Genomic DNA, 24,269 nt, shown 5'->3' on the forward strand with positions numbered 1-24,269 from the left:
GATCTGGCTAGAAAAGAAGACAATGGATTATACTGACTTAGAAATTACTCATACTTATAAATTGGGTTATAAACCAGCTTCTTGTGAATTTGATTAATACCAGCCTTCCCAAATTATATCAACTCTGAGCCATCAACAAGAGTATTTTGGGACCCATAAGCCTGGGAACCATACTCTAAAATGATAGATTTATCAAGGCTAAATAACTCGGTGCAAGCTCTCGGCTAACAGCGTTCCTTCACCTTGTCACAACCTTTTTTCAACCAACAGATTTCATTACTCATAAAGACACAACATCAATAATTATAAGACTACACAGGGGCCGGCCCAGTGGCGTAGTGGTTAAGTGCACGCGTTCTGCTTCAGCAGCCCAGGGTTCGTGGGTTCGGATCCTGGGCGTGGACCTGTACACCACTTATCAAGCCATGCTGTGGCAGGCGTCCCACGTGTAACGTGGAGGAGAATGGGCATGGATGTTAGCCAAGGGCCAATCTTCCTCAGCAAAAAGAGGAGGATTGGCAACAGATGTTGGCCCAGGGCTAATCTTCCTCACCAAAAAAAAAAAAAAAATAAAATCATAAGACTAAACAAGGTTGGTAAGAAACTATATTTTTCAGTGTGAAAATCATATGACAAGCACTTAACATAATTCCACTCTGGAAAACTGCATGAGATTCTCTGCCATTTAAACACGACACTGATACAATCACTTCCAGGACACAAAAAAGGGGGAGAATATTTTTATTTTTCATGCTTTTTAACATCTTGACATAGAAGTAAACACATACCACAAGCGATCATTTTAACTAAATATGCAGACAGAAAGTAGTCATTATAGAAAGTTCAGGTCTTTATTCCTAACTTCAGAATTGAGGAGTTCAATTTCAAAAAAAGGAAAATGTTCCATTCAGCACTTACTCAATTTCCTTATTTAGTGGTATACAGACAATTTATGAATTAACTCTTAGTTCTGGAATACTCAGTAAGTCTGATCTTGCTTATAGAAATAGGATCTTAATACTCCATTCTCAGAAAACTTTACAACTCAAGCCAAGGCTTTTCTTTCAAGAATGTGAAAAGCATTCCTCATTCAAATTTGATTCATGGTTTTATAAAGAATGAAGATCATTTTTATTAATTCATCATCTATATGCTGGATTATAATTTCTTTTTGATAGTGATGTGTTCAATGATAAAAACTTATATAGAGAAAATGCCTTCCTTCCCAATTTGTAAATCAAAATTTTAAAAGCAAAATCCCTTAAGGATAGGAAGACATTTTTATGACATAAGCAGCTACTGCCCTAAGCTGCTGGCACAGACAAAAATAACAAAGGTACAAATTGTTATTTAACCTTTAAATAATTAGTCTATGTTTGCTACAAATCCACAAATATTTTAAATATATTTTCTTCTGTAATAAAAATTAACAGTTTATATTTTTTGAGGATGCTAATATTATGAATCTTTTGAATATATTCAAAGATTATAATTATAATATTATTATAATTATGTTATATTGTATATGTTATAGTATAACATCTTTTGAAGATGTTAACACTATAAATAAAAAAGATTAACTGTCCTCTTGAAATGTCTAGTGATAAACTGAACCCCAACTTCCCTAGCCCAGGGGCATAAAAATGATCTAAAGTGGAGCAAAGTGCATAGCAAATTCAAATTAAAAATGATTCTTCATATGCTCTTTTTCTAAAGCAATCAATATAAAAAGAGTTGCAAAAGCTTGTTTTATGCTTGAAAATTTAGGTAACCTCCAAGGAATCATAACACTTGAGATTTTCAGTATGTGAAAATATTAGTGTCTCATAAAAAAAGCGAACCGATAAAATTTCAAACATAAAATGGCCGAAATATCAATAATTACATTCTCCATAATCTATTGTTATCTAAATCTTTTTCAGCATTTTGTGTGAGCAATCAAAATAGTCCTATTTACTCAGGTTTAACGCTAAATCTCCTCTTTTAATATAGAGGCATACATGGAACAGACTGTAGAAGTTATTTTGTCCAATATGCTAAGCCTACAAACGCAGAAACCATCTACAACAGGATCTTATTATGTCATCATCGATTCACCTTCTTCACCTGTAGCATCTTGGGAAATGTGAAGGTCTTCAAGCATCTCAGCCAGACTAATTCGAGGTGCTCCTTCATCATCTGTGTCACTTTCCACAGGAATGGTTGAATCTAAGAAAAAATACAAGGAGGATTTCAAACTAATACAAATATGGAAATATACACATACCTGCCCCCCAATATCATTACTATTATTTAACCATATTATATCCACAGCTCTCGTATCATATCTGGAGCAGGCATTTAAATATTCACTGAATGACTAACTGCATAAAGGTATGAATAAATAGCCACTAGTATAGGGATAATGCTAGGATACAAATGATATCAACTTTGGTACGGCAAACAACTTTTTAATAAGTTTTACTGTTCTGTAAGTATTTTTTTTGGTAAATGTTTAACTAGGGTAGTTTTAAAAACACACACAAGTCATTTACGGAATCAAAGTTTAAGATACCAAAATACTCATCCTGGGGTAGTACATCTTTATACAGAAGATACAACTTAAACACTCCTAAAATACCAACCTCTGTAAATGTTTACGTTTTTTCTAATTGCTTCATCTTCTTCAAGATCTTCAAGGAAATCCTGGTATTGCCTATAGAAGGATAACGAAACATTTAAATATTTCATCTTTACCAAGAAAGTATGAAGTTATGTTTTCTTCATTTTCAGCACTATAAGATAAATGTGTTCCAAGTATTAACATCTTTAAAAATATCCAAAGGTCAAATATGGATGTTAATTAAAAACTGACAAGTTTTTAAAAAATCTTTTCTTTCAAAATTACATGATAAAAAAATACACAACTGAATATAAGGGGATGTTAAATATAAGACAATGAAAAGACCCCTTCCTAGTTTACCCTCCCCCAAAAAAGTCTTACAGTCAAGTTGAAATATATGTACTTTTAAGACTATAGATAAAATAGTCAAATATGTTACTTATAATATCTAACTAATTTAACATTATATATTTATACATCCTTATTGTAAATTACATTATGAGGATTATATTTTAGAAATACTGCTGTTTCCTATTCACGTTTCATGACAAAATTTTATTTAAACTCTTCATTTTTTTTTTTCTGAGGAAGATTCGCCCTGACCTAACATCTGTTGCTAATCTTCCTCCTTGTTGTGTATGTGAGCCGCTGCCACAGCATGGCCACTGATGAGTGGCGAAGGTCCACACTCCAGAACCAAACCTGGGCCTCCAAAGCAGAGCATGCCAAACTCAACCACTAGACCACCAGGGCTGGCCTTAAACTCTTCATTTCTTTAGACATCAGTGTCTTCACCATCCAGGCCACTTTTCGAATCATCCAATCCACTTTTCTAGAACACAATATTTTACTTTCTCCTTAACTTGCTTGAAAAATAGCATATTTGATATTGATGGGTTGTTTTCTTTTCATCCCAAGTCATGAGTATTCATTTGCTATTTGTGATATCCACAACGTAATTACTTATATTTTAAGTTTTCAAATGAATTGTTTGCAATAACACTGCAATTAACAGGTCATAACCCAGTAAATAATAACCAAATCTGTGTCAAATGTCACTATATCCTCTTACACTGATTTGATCAACACATTGGTGAGAACACAAAATTAATAGAGTACAAAGATTAGTTGTGTGATGACTATTTCTTTATAACGTAAAAACCATAAAGATTTATCATAAGGATTTCCTTTGAAACAAGATATAAAGTTTAAAGAAAAGTGGGACCTTTCATCATCTGTATCCATGTTTTCTCTATCTCTTGCAAGTTCTTTCAGTTTCCAGTTTCTACGTCGCTGACGTTTGGTACGGTCATAGCTCTTCTTGATTAATACCTAAAAGTAACAGAAATATTTGCAAAGTTACGAAAAATGGGAACTAGGTAATAGGGCCTCAAAATCCAATAAAGTTAAAAAAAGAAAGGTTATGGGAATGCCAGGAAGTCACCAAACTGATGACAGTGGTTACACTTTGGAGAAAGGAGTAGGCATCAAGAGGCAGTGTCAAGAGAACTTTTAACGTTTTTCTCCATATACTTTTTTATGAGAATGCATTCAAACATTATTTGTGTAATTGTTAAAATTTACTAATTGAAATTTTCCAGTGATTGAAAATCAAATTATTTTTATACCAAAAATTTCAGAGTTTCTGATGGTTTCTTTTTTTTTATACCAAAGTTCAGTTTTCAGCTAGCATTCACATCATCATTCTGAAACATTATCACAGGCAGACACTTTTTTGCCCTTCTATTCCTAGTAATAAGCACTTATAAAACTATATATATCTTTCACAACTGTATGTCCTAGAACAGTGTAATAAATTGTGGAATGAACAAATGAAAATAATTTTACACAATACAAAGTCTTGTAAGACCATCTTCATCTCCTCTTATGACCTTGTTAGAAATACCTATTTAGACTTACACCTAAACCATGCTTCAATTTCCTAATCTATGAACTAATAAAAGCACAGCTGAGTGGTGAGGAGGAGAGTCCTTATACCATGACTTTATTTTTGCCCACAGCGAAAGAAATCAATGTTTATTTCAAAAGATTAGGCATGCAGGAGGAGATAGGTCTTTCACATTACACATTCACTGTTGCTCATGACTCTTATAAACTTATGTTAGAATTTAACAGGTTTTTTCAGAAGTAACATTCTTTCTCTAAGAATTAATACGGTGTGAGCCAGCCCTGATGGCCTAGTGGTTAAAGTCGGGTGCTCTCCACTTCGGCGGCCCAGGTTCGGTTCCCAGTCACGGAACCACACCACTCCTCTGTCAGTAGCCATGCTGTGGTGGCAGCTCACCCAGAAGAACTAGAAGGACTTACAACTAGAATATACAACTATGTACTGGGTCTTTGGGGAGGGGAAAAAAAAAAGAGTAGGATTGGCAACAGATGTTAGCTCAGGGCAAATCTTACCCAGCAAAAAAAGAAAGAAAGAAAAAAAGAATTAATACTGTGAAGATTATTCTCAACTGCAATTATATTCAAACCTGAATAACGATTTTAACTCTAAATGCCTTCTTAACTGAAATAAGCTGAGCCTAATAAAATAGACCCGAATAAATTCTGAAAGTCATCACTTTTAGCTGCAAATATATTTTTATTCTACAGTGTCAAGCATTTTAACAGAGAATAAAAATTTGATTATAAGAGCAACAAAAAACTCAATAAATCTTGAATTTTTCCCACCAAGAAAAATGATTTAAAATGAAAGCTTTCGCTATTACACCTTAATTGCACTTTCAAAAGAAACCTGTAAAGGGACCTGTTATTTTCAAAAATGTGAACTCGTGCATCTTATCCATGAGAGTTATATCAATCCTCTTTAACACAGGAAAAAACAGGAAAATCTAAAGCCTTACCACATCTGGGACTCTCTCCGAGTTCATTTTGTTGACATGCTCATCATTTAAGTTCCAGTTGGCCAAATCAAACCTGAAATGAAAACAATGAAACACAATGACAAAAACATTTACTATTTCCACATAACTTTTTATTTTATGGATGATCACCTAAAAGTTCCTCCTAAGATCAAATATTTAATATGCTCTCCCACTTCAAAAGTTTTGCAGTTTACTATACGGTGAACATGCTTCTACATGATAAACATGGTAAACATGATAATGCACTGTATCTCTGAGTTTCGCATATTATCCATTATTGTTCACCTTACCATACACTTGTAACAGAAGCAAAACAGACTTATATATCAGTCTAACATTAGGATTCAGTTAGACAGTTCCATTTGGTTTATTAAAAAACAAAAACAAAAATAAAAACCTCATTCTCTAATAAAAGGAAATGAAATCCTAAGAGCCAAAGCAATGTTTAAGGCATGCAGATAAGCTCTGCATCAGAATGGACTTATCCTAAGCCTGTAAAGATCTCTTACGTATATAGCTGCCATATTTTACAAGTGAAATATTTGAGCAGCAGCATATACACAATAAAAAACTACTCACTCCCCAAAACTGTAAATATGTAAATTTTTGAATTTGAAATATGAAAAATGTAAATACGATCTAACCATACAACTTCAGGGTTCAATTACTCAAAATCTTAGAACAAATGACTCTCGAAGATGATGGTGAAAATGGAATAACTATAGGCTTCTGTCCAATCCACAGTTTAATTTAGTTATCAATAATAAAATAAGCTATAAGGCTCCTAAGAACTCAAATTCTTTTTGGAATAAACAACCTTAGTATTTTAGATAGCTTTGCTGGCTCCCAAAGAAAATTTGCAATGCTAATTGGCAGTTTAAAATTCTATAAAATAATACAAACCCCAACACCAGGTCTCCAGGATTTAGAAGATGTCCCAAATGAGTGCGACAAAAATACTGTTTATCAGTATTCATTTCAGATGTTTTCTGCACCCAGACTTCCCCGAGGGTATGCTTAACAGGAAAGAAAACGCACTCTTCAATAATCTAGCCATAACTCAAAAAGTATCTCATAGAAAAGTTAAATACAATGCTGATTTTGGTTTTCTAATTTTCATTTTAAAGACAGAAACTGTTTTTTTTTTCCCAGATCTCAGAAACACTGCCAAAATTAACAAATTACTGAATTATGAGTAAGGAAAAGATGAGAAATTCATAAAATATATATTTTTTGTTAAGATTTTATTCAAGCCTTTTACGAAAACATTAACAATGTCACCTAAAAACAGACATATGTAGAATTTTCAAAAGAAATGTTTTCACAGGGAGATGAGCCAATATAGACTGAGCAAAAAAGAAAAACTGAAAAAGTAGGGGCATCTTAAATCCAGAAAACGTCCTAAGAAATCCCTTGGTCTTACACATAAGGTTCAAGAAACCAGGGTTCAGACAAAACAATCTAGCAATCCCAGGGTGGCACCACTACTATTAGAGAACCCAAATCTTTATCAAATCAACCTTTTGGATGTCTACTATTTTAAGGCATAACCCGTCTTCTATTTTTTCTCACTATTTGTTGCAGAAACAACATTCCAAGTTTGAAATTTTAAACTACAAAACCATTGAAGTCTCTTTCCAGCATAGGATTTTACAAGTAATTGCAACTGACATTTCAAACTTCCAGGCTGAATTAAGTATAGCACATGCCAATACCTTTTACCAACAAAAACAGACCCAAGTAAAATGGGATAAAAAGCAAAATACTAAGAATTACAGATAGAATTAAGGAATCTCAAAGAGTTTGAAAGAAGAGGTAGAGATAAAGGGAGAAACTGAAATAAAAGGCCCCAGATTTAAGAAAGAACCAAAAAAAAAAAAAAAAAAAAAAAACCTGAATTAACAGGAAGAGACTAAATTCTTTATAACAGGATTCACTTTCTAGCTACTAGACTGCTTCTATTTATGAGACTTAGGAATCTGTTCTAGCTAAATGTATTTTTTGTAAACCAAGAAAATATAATATCTGGTTTTATATGAGTCTGACAGGAAGTGGTGTTCTTCTATATTTATTATAAATAAAAGTTTGCTTGTAACCATATTATTAAATTATTTTAAATAAAAATGTGAAAAGTAATGTCTTCCATTTCCATTCATCTTCCCAAATTATCAGAAGTTATTTTTGTCTCAAGACACAATTATTACCTCAACAGAAACGAGCAACTGAAGTATCCAGACTGGGGGTTTCTAAATACTATTTCACAGTAAAAGAGATTACTTATATCCTTGAAAAAATACTTGATTTCAGATATGAGGTATGACTATACAATGTGATTCTGGAACATCTGAAAGTTAGGGTATTGTGCCAGAAAATAAGGATGCTTTCAAAGACCAGGCAAGTCATGTCATAAAGACATAGGAATAAACCTATACCCATTAAAGAAACTGAATCAATAATTAATAACCTTCCAAAACAGAAAGCACCAGGCCCAGATTGATTCACTGGTGAATTCTACCAAGCATTTAAGGAAGAAATTATACCAATTTTCTACAATCTCTTCCAGAAGACAGAAGCAGAGGGAATACTTTCTAACTCATTTACAGGGCCAACACTACTCTAATATCAAAACCAGACAAAGACATTACAAGGAAAGTAAATTATAGACCAATAATCTCTCATGAACACAGATGCAAAAATCCTTATCAAAATATAAAAGAACTGTACACAAGGACCAAGTGGGATTCACCCCATGTATGCAAGGCTGGTTCAACATTTGAAACTCAATTAGTGTAATCCATCAATCACATTCAACAGGCTAAAAAAGAAAAATCACATGATGATATCAATAGATGCAGAAAAAGCCTTTGATAAAACCCAATACCCATGCATGATAAAAACTCTCAGCAAATAGGAATAGAGGGAAACTTCCTCAACTTGATAAGGAATATGTACAAGAAACTTACAGCTAACATTATACTTAATGGTGAGAAACTTGAAGCTTTCCCACTAAGGTCAGGTACAAGGCAAGGATATCCCCTCTCACCACTCCTTTTCAATATCCTACTAGAAATCCTAGCTAATGCAAAAGACAAGAAAAAGAAATGAAAGGTATATAGATTGGGAACGAAAAAATAAAATTATCTTTGTTTGCAGATGACATGATCGTCTATGTAGAAAATCTGAACAGACAAAAAGACTACTGGAACTATATATAGCAAGGTTACAGGATATAAGATTATAAACGAGTTAATCACTTTCCCACATACCAACCCAAACAAGTATAATTTGAAATTAAAAACACAATACCATTTACATTAGCACCCCCAAAAATGAAATACTTAGGTATAAATCTAACAAAATACAGTCATGCAGCACTTAACGGTGGGAATGTGTTCTGAGAAATGCGCTATCAGGCGATTTCATCATTGTGCAAACATAGAGTATACTTACACAAACCTAGATGGTAAAGCCTTCTACACACCTAGGCTATATGGTACTAATCTTATGGGACCACTGTCATATATGCACTCCATTGTTGATTGAAATGTTGTCATGCGGTCCATGACTGTATATATTAAGACCTGCCTGAGGGAAACTACAAAACTCTGATGAACTCTGAGGAATAAAATCAAAGAACTAAATAAATGGAGAGATACTGCATCTTCATGGATAGGAAGACTCAATATAGTCAAGATGTGAGTTCCGCCCAAAGTGATCTATAAAATCAATGCTATCCCAATCAAAATCCCAACAAGTTATTTTGTGGATATCAACAAAGTGATTTTAAAGCCTATATGGAGAGGCAAAAGATCCAGATTAGTCAACACAAGTTTGAAGGAGAACAAAGTTGTAGGCCTGACACTACCCAACTTTAAGACTTACTATAAAGCTATAGTAATCAAGACAGGGTGGTACTGACAACAGACACATAGATCAATGAAACAGAACAGAGAGCCCAGAAATAGACCCACATAAATGCAGTCAACTGATCTTTGACAAGAGAGCAAAGGCAACACAATGGAGCAAAAATAAAGATAGTCTTTTCAACTAATGGTGAACAACCAGACATCCATATGCAAAAAAAATCAGTCTAGACACAAACCTTACACTCTTCACAAAAATTAACTCAAAATGGATTCACAGACCTAAGTGTAAAACACATAACTATAAAACTCCTAGAACATAGCAGAAATCCTCGCTGACCTTGAGTTTGGCCATGACTTTTCAGATACAACACCAAAGGCACTATCCATGAAAGAAATAATTAGACTTTATTAAAATTAAAAACTTCTGCTCTGCAAAAGATAATGTCAACAGAATAAGAAAATAAACTACAGACTGGGAGAAAATATTTGCAAGACACATCTAATAAAGGACTGTTATCCACAATATACAAGTAACTCTTAAAAATCAACAATAAGAAAACAAATAATCCTATTAAAAATGGGCCAAAGACCTTAACAGACACCTCACCAAAGAAGATATACAGATAGCAAATAAGCACATGAAAAGATGCTCCACATCATATGTCATCGCTAATTAAACTGACAATGAGATTCCACTACATGCCTATTAGAATGGCCAAAATCCTAAACAATGACAACACCAAATGCTGATGAGGATGTGCAGCAACAGGGAATTGCTGATGGGAACGCAAAATGCTACGGCCACTTTGGAAGACAGTTTGGCAATTTCTTACAAAACTAAACATACTCTTACCAAACGACCCAAGAAATGTGCTCCTTGGTATTTATTCAAAGGAGTTGAAAACTTATGTCCACACAAAAACCTGTACAAGGTTGTTTATATAGCAACTTTATTCATAATGGCCAAAACTTGGAAGCAACCAAGATGTCCTTCAGTAGGTGAATAGATAAACTATGGTACATCCAGACAACGAAATATGATTTGGCATTTAAAAAAAAAAAAGAGTATCAAGCCATGAAAAGACATGGAGGAAGCTTAAATGCATACTAATAAGTGAAAGAAGCCAATCTGAAAAGACTATACGATTCCAACTATAAGACATTCTGGAAAAGGCAAAACTATAGAGACAGTAAAAAGATCCGTGATTGCCAGGGGTTGGGAGGAAGGGAGGAATGAATACAAAGAGTACAGAGGATTTTTAGGGCAGTGAAAATACCCTGTATGGTTTTATAATGATGGATACACGTCATTATACATTTTTCCAAACCCATAGAATGCATAATACCAAGAGTAAAACGTAATGTAAACTATGGACTTTGGGTGATTACAATGTGTCAACGTAGATTCACCAATTATAACAAATGTACTACTCTGATGGAGGGATACTGATAATGGAGGAGGCTATGCATGTGTGGAGGCAGGGGATATATGGGAAAAATCTCTTACCTCCTCTTAATTTTGCTATGAACCTAAAATTACTCTAAAAAAGTAAAAGTTGTTAAAAAAATTTTTTTTAAGAAGGACATGGAAACTATTCTGAAGGGGCTCCCACTAACTAAATTTGGGGCAATCTGAGTGGAAGGCAGGCAGGCAGGCTAGTGAAAAGGGGGGAAAAAAATCCTAACGTTACAATGGAGAGATCTGGCTATCAGTGAAACAGCCAAACATTACTTGGCTCTTGATATATCATAAAAAGTACATAGCATCACCTCTGAAATGTTCTGACCAAAAATAACTAACCTAAATTTAAGCAAACTTTTAGATCCACTTTCCAGTTTAAAGGAAATACAAGAGATTAAGAAGCAAGTTAAATGACATCATGAGGAAACAATAAGATAGATCCACAAGATAAATGCCCTAGCTACCTTAAGAAGTTGGTATCATGAAAAAAAAAGAGGGGAGGGGGCTATTACTAAATAAAAGATTTAAGAGGTATAATATTCACATTCAGTGTATGGTCCCCAACAGATACTAGCTTGGACAAACCATAAAAGGCATTTTGGGACAAATGAAGAAATGTGAATATAAACTACATAGTTTATATGTATGATAATACTTTAATTATGTAGAAAAATGTGTTTTAGAGATGCATACTGAAGTACTAAGTATTTAGTGATAATATATCATATATTTAATTCAAAATGTTAGAAAATTTTTAAAAAGTCAAAAAAGGTTAGCTTGTCATTTGGTCCTACTGTACAAAAGTAAAGCAAGGAAACACTTTATCGTGAAAACAGAGTAAACATTTTTTAAAATGTCTCCAACATTAAAGAGAAAAAATTAACTTAGCAGATAGCATAACTCTGATAATTTTTACCACAATGACCACATGTTAAAAAGCATACAACATACAAACATGGAATGCATTTTTAACCTAATGTGGTGTTAGCTTTATTTAGAACCACATTTTTGGAACTGCCAATAAATAAAAAAAAAAACAAAAAAAACACCAAAAAAAAAAAAAAAGAGGGGACCAAAACAATAAGTTGGGCTGGGGGGGGGGGCGGGGAGGTGGGCAGGATGAAAATTACCTTTTTTGATACCATTCCAGCACCTGCACTGCGTTTTAGATCTCGAACTATGCTGCATTCCATCACAATAAACTCCTCTAGCTGTTTGGGATGGCATAAACTATTGAAAGGGTGACTCCAGAAGGTGTTGCCATCAATATCTGCAACTAAGAATAAACACAGAACATTTAAGAACAAGGGAATTAAAGTATTTCAAAAGTCATCAAATGTGCTAACTAGAAAAAAGTTGGTCTATATGAACTGGGGAGCATCAGGTCAACAGGAACCACAGTGGCAACTCCCTCTCTAGGATCTTTTATTCCTATAAATCAGCCCCAAACTTCTTGTGCTGTGAGAACATCAGATGTCAAACATATCTTAAGTAGTGACTATCATCAGAACGCCATAGAACTAAGTGCCTTTAAAAGTCGTTCACGTGCTAGCATTTTATTTTAGAAACATTCGGTCATCTTAGCTGCTTAGTTTATGGGAAATAAAGTTCTAGCTGATAGATGTTCATCCTAATACTGCAAACAGACCTTGGACTGATGAATTTTAATTGACAAGGATAATGAATGACTTTCTGGAAAATATCAAAATAAACCCAATTTTTTATATCTATTTACATTACAGGAAATATATGAAAAACACCAAGTAGGAGATACAACCAAGTTGCAATACGGGGTCTTCTTCAAAAAATAGTTTTTATAAAGAGAATGTTAAAAATTATGTATAATAAGGATGAAATTACTAAATTCATATTTAAAACTAAATGTTCCACTGGATTACAAAAAGTCAACTGTTCCAAACTCTAAAATATTTGCTATACACTAAAATTTGGCAATGAACTTAAATAATTAGTCACAAAAATTAAATGAAGTAAGTAAATAAGTCAATTTCAGTAAAAATAGATGGAATAAAACTAGTAAATTTTTTAAAGTTCACAGAATTGTTTCTTCAATTAAAAAATACCAGGGTTGGGGCCGACCCTGTGGCTTAGCGGTTAAGTGCGCGCGCTCTGCTACTGGCGGCCCAGGGTTCGGATCCCGGGCGCGCACCGACGCACCACTTGTCTGGCCACGCTGAGGTGGCGTCCCACATACAGCAACTAGAAGGATGTGCAACTATGACATACAACTATCTACTGGGGCTTTGGGGAGAAAAAGGGGGGGGAAAAAAAGGAGGAGGAATGGCAATAGATGTTAGCTCAGGGCCAGTCTTCCTCAGCAAAAAGAGGAGGATTGGCATGGATGTTAGCTCAGACCTGATCTTCCTCACAAAAAAAAAAAAAAATACAAAGGTAACTTATCAAAAACTTTTAAAATTCCAGTAGTTTATAAAAACTAAACAGTAAAAATTTTAACTAGTTTTTCAAAACAATATCACTGACACTGATAAAATTAACATAAATTATTACTGCTTGCTGGACAGAACTATCAAGGCAAATATTTCCTGAAACTTACCTTGTAAGGTATTTGGATCTATGAGATGGATGGCACTGGTTACTCGAATACACACACAAATCTGGTTCATATTTCCAAGACTTTGTGCCAGTTTTGGAGACAGACAAACAACATTATCCTAGACATAAGAACTAACATTTAGAGTGAAGCAAATCCTAAATAAGTCTCCAATAAACACTCATCAATGTAAACCTGATCCAAGTGCATTTGCCCAAAGCGTTATTTTTAATTCTATGTATCAATAAAGGGCCTAAAGAAAAGAATCAGACCTTACAGAAACAGAAAATAAGTTATACCTTCTTCAGATGGGGATATCCGTCTTAATAAAAACGCTGTAAAAAATTTTTTTCAGCTTCTATTCACCAAGTTATTAAGTTTATTTCAATTTTATTGAAGTATGAACGCTTATCACATTCTAAGCCAAGTATTATAAACATCAGAAGGAGAACGATTTTCTAAATCTTCTTTGTATTTCCATAAAAAACAAATTTCAGAGGAGTCACATGTTTCTCTTTCATGGCTACATGTACCAATAGGTAATCAAAGATTTAATGCCCAAAAAAGCACATATGTCTATGTCTACACTGGGAGATATTACCAGCAATGTGGTTATCTGTTTTTAAACTATATTAAAATATAAAAAGTATGTGGGTTATATTTTAAGCTGTATCTATTCATAGTCATAGGCTCCTCCTCTGAAGGGACATTCTATGCATCCCTAATAGCACCTAGTCTGGCCCTTCGTTTTTAACTTAATAAGAGTCTCCAAAGATTAATGAAAATACTCCTTCACACTGTGTATTCATCCAGTTACTTGTATGAATCACCCAAAGCACTTAATACACAAGGCCTAAGTATGCCATCACACCTAGAATCATATTTCCCAGGCTTTGCACCAGGAAAATGTTCAGTTTTAAACCAGGGGTCTGCAAAATAGGACCTTCCAGCCAAATTAGGCCCACTGCCCATTTCTGTAAATAAAATGTTGATGGAACACAGCCTCAGTCATTCATTTACCTATTATCTATGGCTATTTTTGTCCAACAACAGCACAGCTGAGGAGTTGCAAAAGAGACCATATGGCCTGAAAGCTGAAAATATCTACTATCTGGTCCTTCACAGAAAAAGTTTGCTGACTCTGTTTTAAGCCACTATTTCATCCCTGGTACAGTACTACAACAAAAAATAGTGACAGTTTTAAAGCTTTAGAGTCACAGACCTAGGTACCAATCTGGCTTCATCCTTTTGCGGTTATGTAACTTGAGGGAAGTCATCTCACCTCCTCAAGCATCAATTTCCTCATCTTCAAAATGATGATATGATTTACCCTAGTTATTATGAGATGTGAAGAGGTGAAATATACTCAAGTACTTAAATATTAACTTTATGTAGAATGCTCATAATAAATTATGGCACTTTTCATTATTAATGGATACGTATGGACATCTAAGTTCCTATACAGCAGAGACCACTAGATACATAATCCTTAACACACAGCCTTCTAATACAGCATATCCTCAATTGAATTTTAATTCATTTCTATTTTTGAAGCAGGGTTTTACCTTAGGACAATTAAATGAAAAGATAATCTACATTTTAAATGTTATTCAGATTTTTTTTTAAATCACAAAAATGATTCTATGATCTCATTTCCACAATACTATCTAATTTTATCATGCCAAAATCCAGTTTGAACACATTCCACAAAGTGGTTCACTGATATTTATTTTAATGTCATCTCCTATATTCAAAGTTTCATAGAACTGTCATGTGTCCACTAGGATTACTAATTTTAAGGACTATGGACATTAAAAAACTGCCACCAGGCCTTTCAATTAGTACACCAAAATGAAAGGTATGCCAATTTATAATTCTAAGCATGATTACTTTTTAACATCATTTTAACATGGCTGAATGTGTCAGAAATCATTTAAGAAGGAAGTTATTCTAAATTTTTAACCAACCCCAGAAGGAAACCAGGAGCAAATAATTACATATAAACCAATTAATTACTTGTACTCTTTTACAGACATGGATTAATTAAATGAGGAAAAGTACCTTGCATATTGGAACAATTTCCACAGAAAAAGTGCTCTTATAATTGTATGTGTTACTATGGATATCCTGAGAGATCAGTCTCTGTGAGGATTTGTATCTAGTAAGAGAAAAAGTTAATAGTAATAAAAAGGCAAAGGTCCTTACTTGAATAGTCTCTGGAATATCAATTTTTATCAAATCTAATCATCACTGTCCAAGGTCTGAAACAGATTCCTGATGCTTGTTATGGTGAAGCCTAAGTTCACCCACTTAAATTTCAAAACCTTGATGGACCTGACTGCACCCTACCTATTTTCAACTTTATCTACCAAAAACCTCCAAAACATGCCCTGAGCTCAGACCTATCTAGTCTACATACAGTATCCATTAAAAGTAACACTAATGCCCACTGCAAGTCTTCATTCACACTAATCTCATCTTTCAATATAAACTCTACCTTTGAAAATTTCCCATTTTAGAAGCTTACATCCCTCCTCCTCCATGAAGCTTCTCCCCAAAGCCCTCTACTCCCATCTTTCTTTTCTCTTATTAAATACATTCAATCACTGGCTCAGTACTACAGTGCTTATTATCGCAGGATGAGATCTAGCTCCCCAGAGAGTCTACATGCTCTTTGGCTAATACTTCTCTTAAGGTGGTTAATCCAATAAATGCTTACTAACTGGTAAGTATTCCTACTACGATTTTAAATATTTTAACATAAAAGAAGTTGTCTAAGCCTGAAGAATGGATATGACCTACATCCATTTCCAGCTCCTTCGACTTAATCACATTTAGGTTTAGAACATACCTACAGGGAACTGTACACTGAAGAAATTCTACCATCTTCTGGGCATGCTGCTTTGAAGAATAATAAAAATCCAGACCATCTTTAAAAAAAAAAAAGCCACATGAAATAATTCTGCAAAATAAGAATTTCCTCTATTAACATGACTATATCACAAATTAACTGTGTATTAAACAAATTATTAGAAAGCCACACAGATTAGGGATAACACATCACTTAAGACTTGTTTGACAAAAAGATAGACAAATCAGACAAATGCTAACAAAAGATTCACAATTTTAATTTCAGACACAATAAAACTCAAGGTCAAGGGGGGGGGAGAAAAACACTAACAGAACAAAGAAGGATATTTTATGTAATAAATGGAACAATCTACCAAGAAAACAATAGGAATGCATCTAATAACAGAGCACTAAGATGCAGAAAACAAAAACTATTAAAAAGAAAAGAATAAACTAACGAATCGTTAGAGGGAACTAGTATAAGACTATCAAAACCAAAATAAGCAAAATGACCAAAAATAAGGATACATAGAACGCAAATAACCAACTATCAAAGTTGATTTGAGACTATAAAACATGGTGCCAAGAAAGAATACATATTATTTTCAAAAATTAATAGAACATTCATCAAATCATCATGTAGTGAGGTTAAAAAAAATTTTCAATAAATTCCAGATGGTAGAAATTACTAGACATTATCCAATCACAACGCAGTAGCATTAAAAATCAGCAACCAAGGGATAACTAAAAGGGAACCTACCTAAGAAATGTTTAGAGATATTCTTCCAAACAACTCAGCTAACTGGGAAACTAAAATAACTCAGAATAGCCAAAACAACTTTGAAGAGGAATGAAGTTGGGAACTTACACTTCCCAATTTCAGAACTTGATAACTTTAAGTAATCAAGACAGGGTGGTACTGGCATAAGAATAGATACAGATCTATTGAACAGATTTGAGAATCCAGAAATAAACCCTCACATTTGTCATCAATAGATCTTTGACAGAGGATGCAAGGCAATTCACTGAGGAAAGGATGGTCTTTTCACTGGGAAAACAGGATATCCACATGGAAAAAGATGAATTTAGACTCATCTCATACCATGCAACAAAAATTAACCCAAAAGGGTTAGAGATAAATATAAAAGCTAAAACTATAAAACATTTGAGAGAAACAGGAGAAAATCTTTGTGACATTGATTAGACAAGGTTCTTAAACACAACACCAAAAGCATGACAGATAAAGGAAAAAAACGGATAAACTAGACTTCAAAATTTAAAACTTTTGCAATTCAAAAACACACCATTAAGTGCAGGCATCACACTCCCTGATTTCAAAATAAGTTACAAAGCTACAGTAATCAAAACAGTATGGCAATGACATAAAAACAGCCCTCCAGACCAATGGAACAGAATAGAGAGCCCAGAAATCAATCCACACATTTACAGTCAACTAATCTTCACCAGGGGTGCCAAGAATACACAGTGGGGGGAGAGTCTCTTCAACAGTGTTAGGAAAACTGGACATCAACATGCAAAAGAATGAAACTGGATCCTTGTCTTACACAATATACAAAAATCAACTCAAAATGGATTCAAGACTCAAATGTAACTTCCAGAAGAAAACATAGGGGAAAAGCTTCATGACATTGATATGACACAAAAAGTACAGGCAACAAAAACAATCAGGACTACATCAAACTAAAAGCTTCTGCACAGCAAAAGAAACAATCAACACAGTGAAAAGGCAACCTACAGAATGGGAGAAAATATTTGCAAACCATATATCTGACAAGGGGTTAATCTCCAAATTAGGAACTCCTACAACTCAATAGCAAAAAAACCCAACTAAAAAATTGCAGAGGAACTGTATAGACATTTCTCCAGAGAAGATATACAAATGGCAAACAGGTATATAAAAAATGCTCAATGTCAGGACCGGCCCAATAGTGCAAGCGGTTAAGTGCGCGCACTCCACTGCGGCGGCCCGGGGTTCGCAGGTTCGGATCCCAGGCGCACACGACCCACCTCTTGGCAGGCCATGCTGTGGCGGCATCCCATATAAAGTGGAGCACAGATGTTAGTCCAGGGCCAGTCTTCCTCAGCAAAAAAAAAAAAAAAAAAAAAAGAGGAGGATTGGCAGATGTTAGCACAGGGCTGATCTTCCTCACAAAAAAAAAAAAACGCTCATTAGGGAGACGCAAAACCAAAACTACAATGAGGTATCACTTCACATCTGTCAAGATGGCTATTATCAAAAAAGCAAAAGATAAGTATTGGCAAGGATATGGAGAAATTGGAACCCTTGTACATTGCTGGTGGGAATGCAAAATAGTGCAGCTACTATGGAAAAGAGTACGGAGGGTCTTCAAAAAATTAAAAACAGAACTACCATAATGTGATCCAATAATCCCACTTCTAGGTATTTATCCAAAAGAACTGAAATCAGGATCTCAAAGAGATATTAACATTCCCATGTTTATTGCAGCACTATTCACAATAGCCAAGACGAGGGACATTTAGGTTGTTTCCACAACAGATGAATGGATAAAAGGTGGTATACACATACAATAGAATATTATTCATTCTTAAAAAGGAAAGAAATTCTGCAATCTGCAACAACATAAATGAACTCCGAGGACTTATGCTAAGTGAAATAAGCCAGTTACAGAAAGACAAACACTGCATAATTTCACTTACATGAAGTATCTAAATAGTTAAATTCATAGAATCAGAGTGGAATTATGGTTGCCGGAGGCTGAGAGGAGGTGGAAGAGTGTGGAGGTACTAATTAATGGGCATAAAGTTTCAGTTAAGCAAGATGAATAAGCTCTAGAGATCTGCTATACAACACTATACTTACAGTCAACAATAAGGTATTGTACACTTAAAAGTTTGTTAAGAGGATAAATATCATGTTAAGCATTCTTATCACAACTAAAAAAAAAAAGATACCATTAAGAAAATGAAAAGACAGGATATAGACTAGGAAAAAATATTTGCAAACATATATGTGAAAGGGGTTTGTATCCAGAATACATTTTTAAAAACTCTTATAACTTTAATAAAACAAACAATCCAACTAAAAAATAGGCAAAAGATTTGAACAGCAATTTCACCAAAAAAGATACAAGAATGGCTAATGAGGTTGTGAAAAGACGATGAACATCATTAGTCATTAGGGACATGCAAATTAAAACCATGATGAGATACCACTTCATGCCACCCTCTAGAATAGCTATAAACAAAAAGAGACAATAACAAGTGTTGGTGAGCATCTGTAGACAATGGAACCCTCAAACATTGCTGACGGGATGTAAAACGGTACAGCCACTTTGGAAACAGTCTGGCAGTTTCTTCAAAAGATAAACATAAATTTACCATATACTCAGCAATTCTACACCTAGAAATGTAGAATTCCGACACCAGGGGAATAAAATAGCTGAGATGCTTGCTGAGAACAAACGAAATAAGCAATGGGTAGTGGAAAAAGGTAGCCATAAATACCAGCTACAGAGTCAATATGGCACTCAGAAGAAAATTTATAATCTTAAGTACATTTATTAGAAATTGAAAAGAAACTAAGCTTTCAATTAATTCAAACAAAATAAAACTAGAGAAAGTAGAGGAAAACAAAAATGTATAACTCTGTATGGTGATGGTAACTAGACTTACTGTGGTGATCATTTAGAATTATATACAAATATCGAATCACTATGTTGTATACCTGAAACTCATATAATGTTATATGTCAATTATTTCTCAATAAAAAAAAATTTTTTTAAAGCAGAAGGAATTAGTAGTAAAAGGAAAAATTAAGCAAAAGGAAAAAATAAGACTTTTCCAATAAAACTAAAGCTAGTTCTTTGAAAAAACTAACAAAATCGACAAAACTTGGGCAGCTGTGATGCGGGGGGGTAATGGGAGATGAGAAAAGACAACATTAGAACAATAAAGAAGACGTATAGTTACGGATGAGATTTAACATTATAACATATATATACACCATTCAATTTTATGCAAAGAATGTGAAAAGACAGATGAAACGGTTTATTTCTTTGGAAAATGCGATTAAAATTGATTCAAGAAGCAGAATATCTGAAAGAGACTAATATCCTAATAAAAGCCTTTACTCCCCTCCCCCATACCAAACTAGACGGCTTAATGGTCAGGTTCTTACAAAACTTCAAGAGGTTGATAAACACTAGGTAGAAAGAGGGCAAACCTTCCAATTTTTTCAATGTCACTAACATAACTGATGGCAAGATTGGATAGAACAGCTTAAATATGTATATAACTATATATGCATATGTATCAAATAGAAATCTCAACAAATATTATTCTTAGGGGTGAAACATAGAAAGATGATAACGCCTGATATGTTACTACTCAACGCTATTCTCCACTCCTAGCCAAAGGGAAAAAGGGAAAGGAAAACAAAGAGGAAAAAGTACTGCAGAAGAAGAAATAAAACTATCAATTGTTTGCAGATAACTGTTTACCTGGAAAATCAAGAGTATCAACTGAAACTATTAGTGATATTAAGAAATTTCAGAAAGATCAACATATAAAATCAAGAGCTTTCCAATATATTAGCAAAAATCAATTAGAAAATCTGATGGAAAAAGTTTTCATCAACAATAACAAACAGTAAACACTAGCCCAAAAAACCAACAAGAAAACATTCAAAATCTTTATGAGTAAAACTATAAAATATCACTAAAGTATAGAAAAAAACTGAATAAAAATGACTATGCACCAAGCATGGTTTTAAGTGCTTTACAGATTATTTAATCCTCACAATAATTCTATGAGGTAGGTGCTATCATCATCCTCTCTATATTATTGATGGGAAAACTGAGGCTCAGAGAAGTTAATTAACTTGCCTAAGGTCACACAGCAAAACACTGGTGGGAGAGAGTCAAACCCACAAAATCTGGTTCCAGAATCGATGCTCTTACTCACTATCAACCAAATTTTGCAAAAAAATTAATAAGGGAACATATCATAAAGTATAATTTACATACTGTGGTAGAAGCAGTGAGACAAAATAAACCAGAAGTGAGCCATGTGTATAAAGGAATTTAGTATATATAAGAAAGGAGATATTTCAAATCAGTGGGGAAAAGATTGGTATTGAAACAATGCAAGTTAACCTTCCGGGAAAAATTCCTACCAGGTAAGATTAAAGATCCAAAAGTAAAACAAAAACTACAGGGGCTGGCCCTGTGGTGTAGCGGTTAAGTGCACTCGCTCCGCTGCAGCAACCTGGGGTTCGGATCCCAGGCGCGCACCAACACACTGCTTGTCAAGCCTTGCTGTGGCAGCGTCCCATATAAAGTGGAGGCAGATGGGCACGGAAGTTAGCCCAGGGCCAGTCCTCAGCAAAAAAAGAGGAGGATTGGCTGATGTTAGCTCAGGGCTGATCTTCCTCACACACACACACACACAAAAAAAAACCTATAATTTACTTTTTTAAAAATAATCTTGGGAGTATAGAAAACTTTCCTACGTAACACACAAAGTCATAAGCCATAGCTATTTAACTAAGAAATGAAAAACTTAAATGATAAAAGACATGTGACGTAGCAAGAAAACATCTGCTCTCTCGGACTCACGCTCAAATGCACGCTCTCAAATGCATGCTCTCCAGCTCTCTCTATACACACACACATGTAATAAGATCGATATCTTGAACAATACACACAAAATAAACCAGGAAAAAACAGACATATGAAGAACAGACAACTCACATTAGAGATAAATATAACGGCTAATACACATATAAAAATGTTAACTAACTCTTATTAGTAATCAAGGAAATGCAAATTAAAACAAGATGCCATTATTTTCTCTATTAGAACAGCAAAACTTAGAAAGGCCAATACAATCTTATGCAGTGTTGGCAAGTGTTTGGAAAACAACCTAGCAGTACATATAAAAATCTAACATTTGCACTCTCATCTAGTAATTTCAATTCCTGAACTCAATCTCACAGAAAAACCACTAAATATGCACCACATAAGAATATTTATTACAATGCTATTTGTAGCAGTAAAAAAATGGAACATCTTGCAAGTCAATTAATAAGAAATAACTAAATCATTAAATATACCTTAATACATACATACACATAGTGGTTAAAAATAATGAAATAGGACTACGTGCAATGATGTGGAAAGGTTTACAAATATATTAAGTAAGATGGCGGTCACAGAATATTACAGAAGGATCCCACACATGAGGGGAAACCAACCTGCTATCACAATTTACATACAAAGCACATATTGTACTATCTTGTTTTAAGGGGCTACCTCTGGGGGTAACAAATAGATAAAAAGGACACAGAGGTCCTCTCTATTCATACATACTTCTATGTTTGAATTTTTACCATTATTATGATTTTAAAAACAGTTACAACAAATAACCAAGGAAACAAACAAAAGATTCACTTAAATCAAACCAAGAACCAGTAGGGAAAAAAAAAAACAGATTAATTCCTCTGGATGACAAAAAAAAAGGTTGTTAAACTTGCAACATTTTTGGTTTTGAAAGTGACTGCAAAAGTACATCCCAGAATGTATCCAACTCTTTTGCTACAAAAAAAATTCCGTGTAAGGATATTTCTGCCATGATGATGAAAAATAATAGTGTTTTGCTTCCTTAGCTAGAATATTTGAATATCCTTATCCTCAAAAGAGTTACTCAAAATAGTTACTCAGAACAAAGGTGTTATTTTTGCCTGGTGGCTAGCCACACATAGCTAGGCACTACTGTAAACAGGCAGCAGGGTAGCTTACCTACAATAAATATTCACTAAACTGTGTTTCACCAATTTAGACTGCTCACCTTATGTCTACTGATAATGCACTCAGGTCAGATACAAAGCTTAAAAGATTTTTCTCCAGGTGACACAACTGATAATCATTTCCTCCCCCATTTAAGGACCCAAGACCACACTTTTAAGCACTTTTGTCAAGACATACAAGATAAATAAATAACAGATCAGTAAGTTAACAGTGGAACTCAGTTTTAAAATAAAAAGTGTAATACAAGAATTTGGTCATTCCTTCAAGAACAGCTATCTCTAAACCTATACTTTAAAGACTAGGAAAACAAGTACATGTCCAACAGTAGCAAGCACTACCTAAAAATATTAACCTTTAGCAAGAGACTTAAGAGTTTGTTAAAGAATATTTATGTTTTCTACTATTAATTAAAGAAATATTCATCCATCATCAAGTATGTATAAGTATGCTACATCAAGAGTAACTGCTAAGACAGAACACTCTAAGGAGCCACTATAAAATTATGCAAAAATTTTTAAATTCCATCTTCAAGAAATCTAATTATATCATTTGTATATCACTGTTCATTATTACTGAGTTTAGGCTTCTGATTTAATGTATCCATCACAGATGCCTCTAGGCATATGAAAAACAAAAGTATAACAGAAGAACTTCCAGATCTCGAAAATAATTTTCTTCCAATCAGAAACTGATCTCTGCATAAAATAAGTTTCAATGAATTTTCTATCATAGCACTTTACATTCTATTACTGTAGTTACACACTGGTTTACTCAACTGGTAGCTACTTGGTGTAAATTTAAATTAAAATAGAAAAACATTAAAAATTCAGTTCCTCAGTCACCCTAGTCACGTTTCAAGTATTCAACAGCCACATATGGCTAGTGGCTACCACACTGGTCAGTGCAGATAAAGAACTAAGATTTGTTTTCTTCCTAACAGAAAGTTATTTTGGACAGTACTATTTTAGATATTATCAGTAAAGAGATAAAGACTCCTTAGGTCAGTTGAAATAAAATTCTAACATCATTTCAAATGCTTTTAAATTTTAACTCACCATGAATCTCTTTGATACGAAGCGTATTCTGATGCATTCCATATTTCAAAATCAACTGTTCCAGATAGTAGAAAGTTTTTTTGTGCAAAGTCTAAACATAAATGCATTAGATTAATAGATGAAATGAAAAAAAGCCATCTATAGATATGCTGATTTTTAAAACAAAAA

At 33.9% G+C, this 24,269-nt stretch overlaps 1 protein-coding gene across 2 annotated transcripts in view; it reads right to left on the bottom strand.

Annotated features, from left to right (window-relative positions):
- Positions 1 to 710: 710 nt before the first annotated feature.
- The window catches only part of NMD3 (NMD3 ribosome export adaptor), a 34,601-nt gene continuing 11,042 nt past the window's right edge, over positions 711 to 24,269 (bottom strand). For both annotated transcript variants that reach the window (XM_058556425.1, XM_058556424.1), the window contains exons 7-16: positions 24,102 to 24,192; positions 16,239 to 16,317; positions 15,449 to 15,545; positions 13,391 to 13,508; positions 11,949 to 12,094; positions 6,394 to 6,506; positions 5,470 to 5,542; positions 3,828 to 3,934; positions 2,625 to 2,695; positions 711 to 2,208 (exon numbers count right to left, since the gene is read on the bottom strand). In XM_058556425.1, the coding sequence (XP_058412408.1) occupies positions 2,078 to 2,208; positions 2,625 to 2,695; positions 3,828 to 3,934; positions 5,470 to 5,542; positions 6,394 to 6,506; positions 11,949 to 12,094; positions 13,391 to 13,508; positions 15,449 to 15,545; positions 16,239 to 16,317; positions 24,102 to 24,192 (1,026 nt within the window). In that variant the 3' untranslated portion in view covers positions 711 to 2,077. The remainder of the gene's footprint in view (positions 2,209 to 2,624; positions 2,696 to 3,827; positions 3,935 to 5,469; positions 5,543 to 6,393; positions 6,507 to 11,948; positions 12,095 to 13,390; positions 13,509 to 15,448; positions 15,546 to 16,238; positions 16,318 to 24,101; positions 24,193 to 24,269) is intronic.

This window comes from Diceros bicornis, chromosome 15 (genome assembly GCF_020826845.1).
Source record: "Diceros bicornis minor isolate mBicDic1 chromosome 15, mDicBic1.mat.cur, whole genome shotgun sequence".
NCBI lineage: Eukaryota > Metazoa > Chordata > Mammalia > Perissodactyla > Rhinocerotidae > Diceros > Diceros bicornis.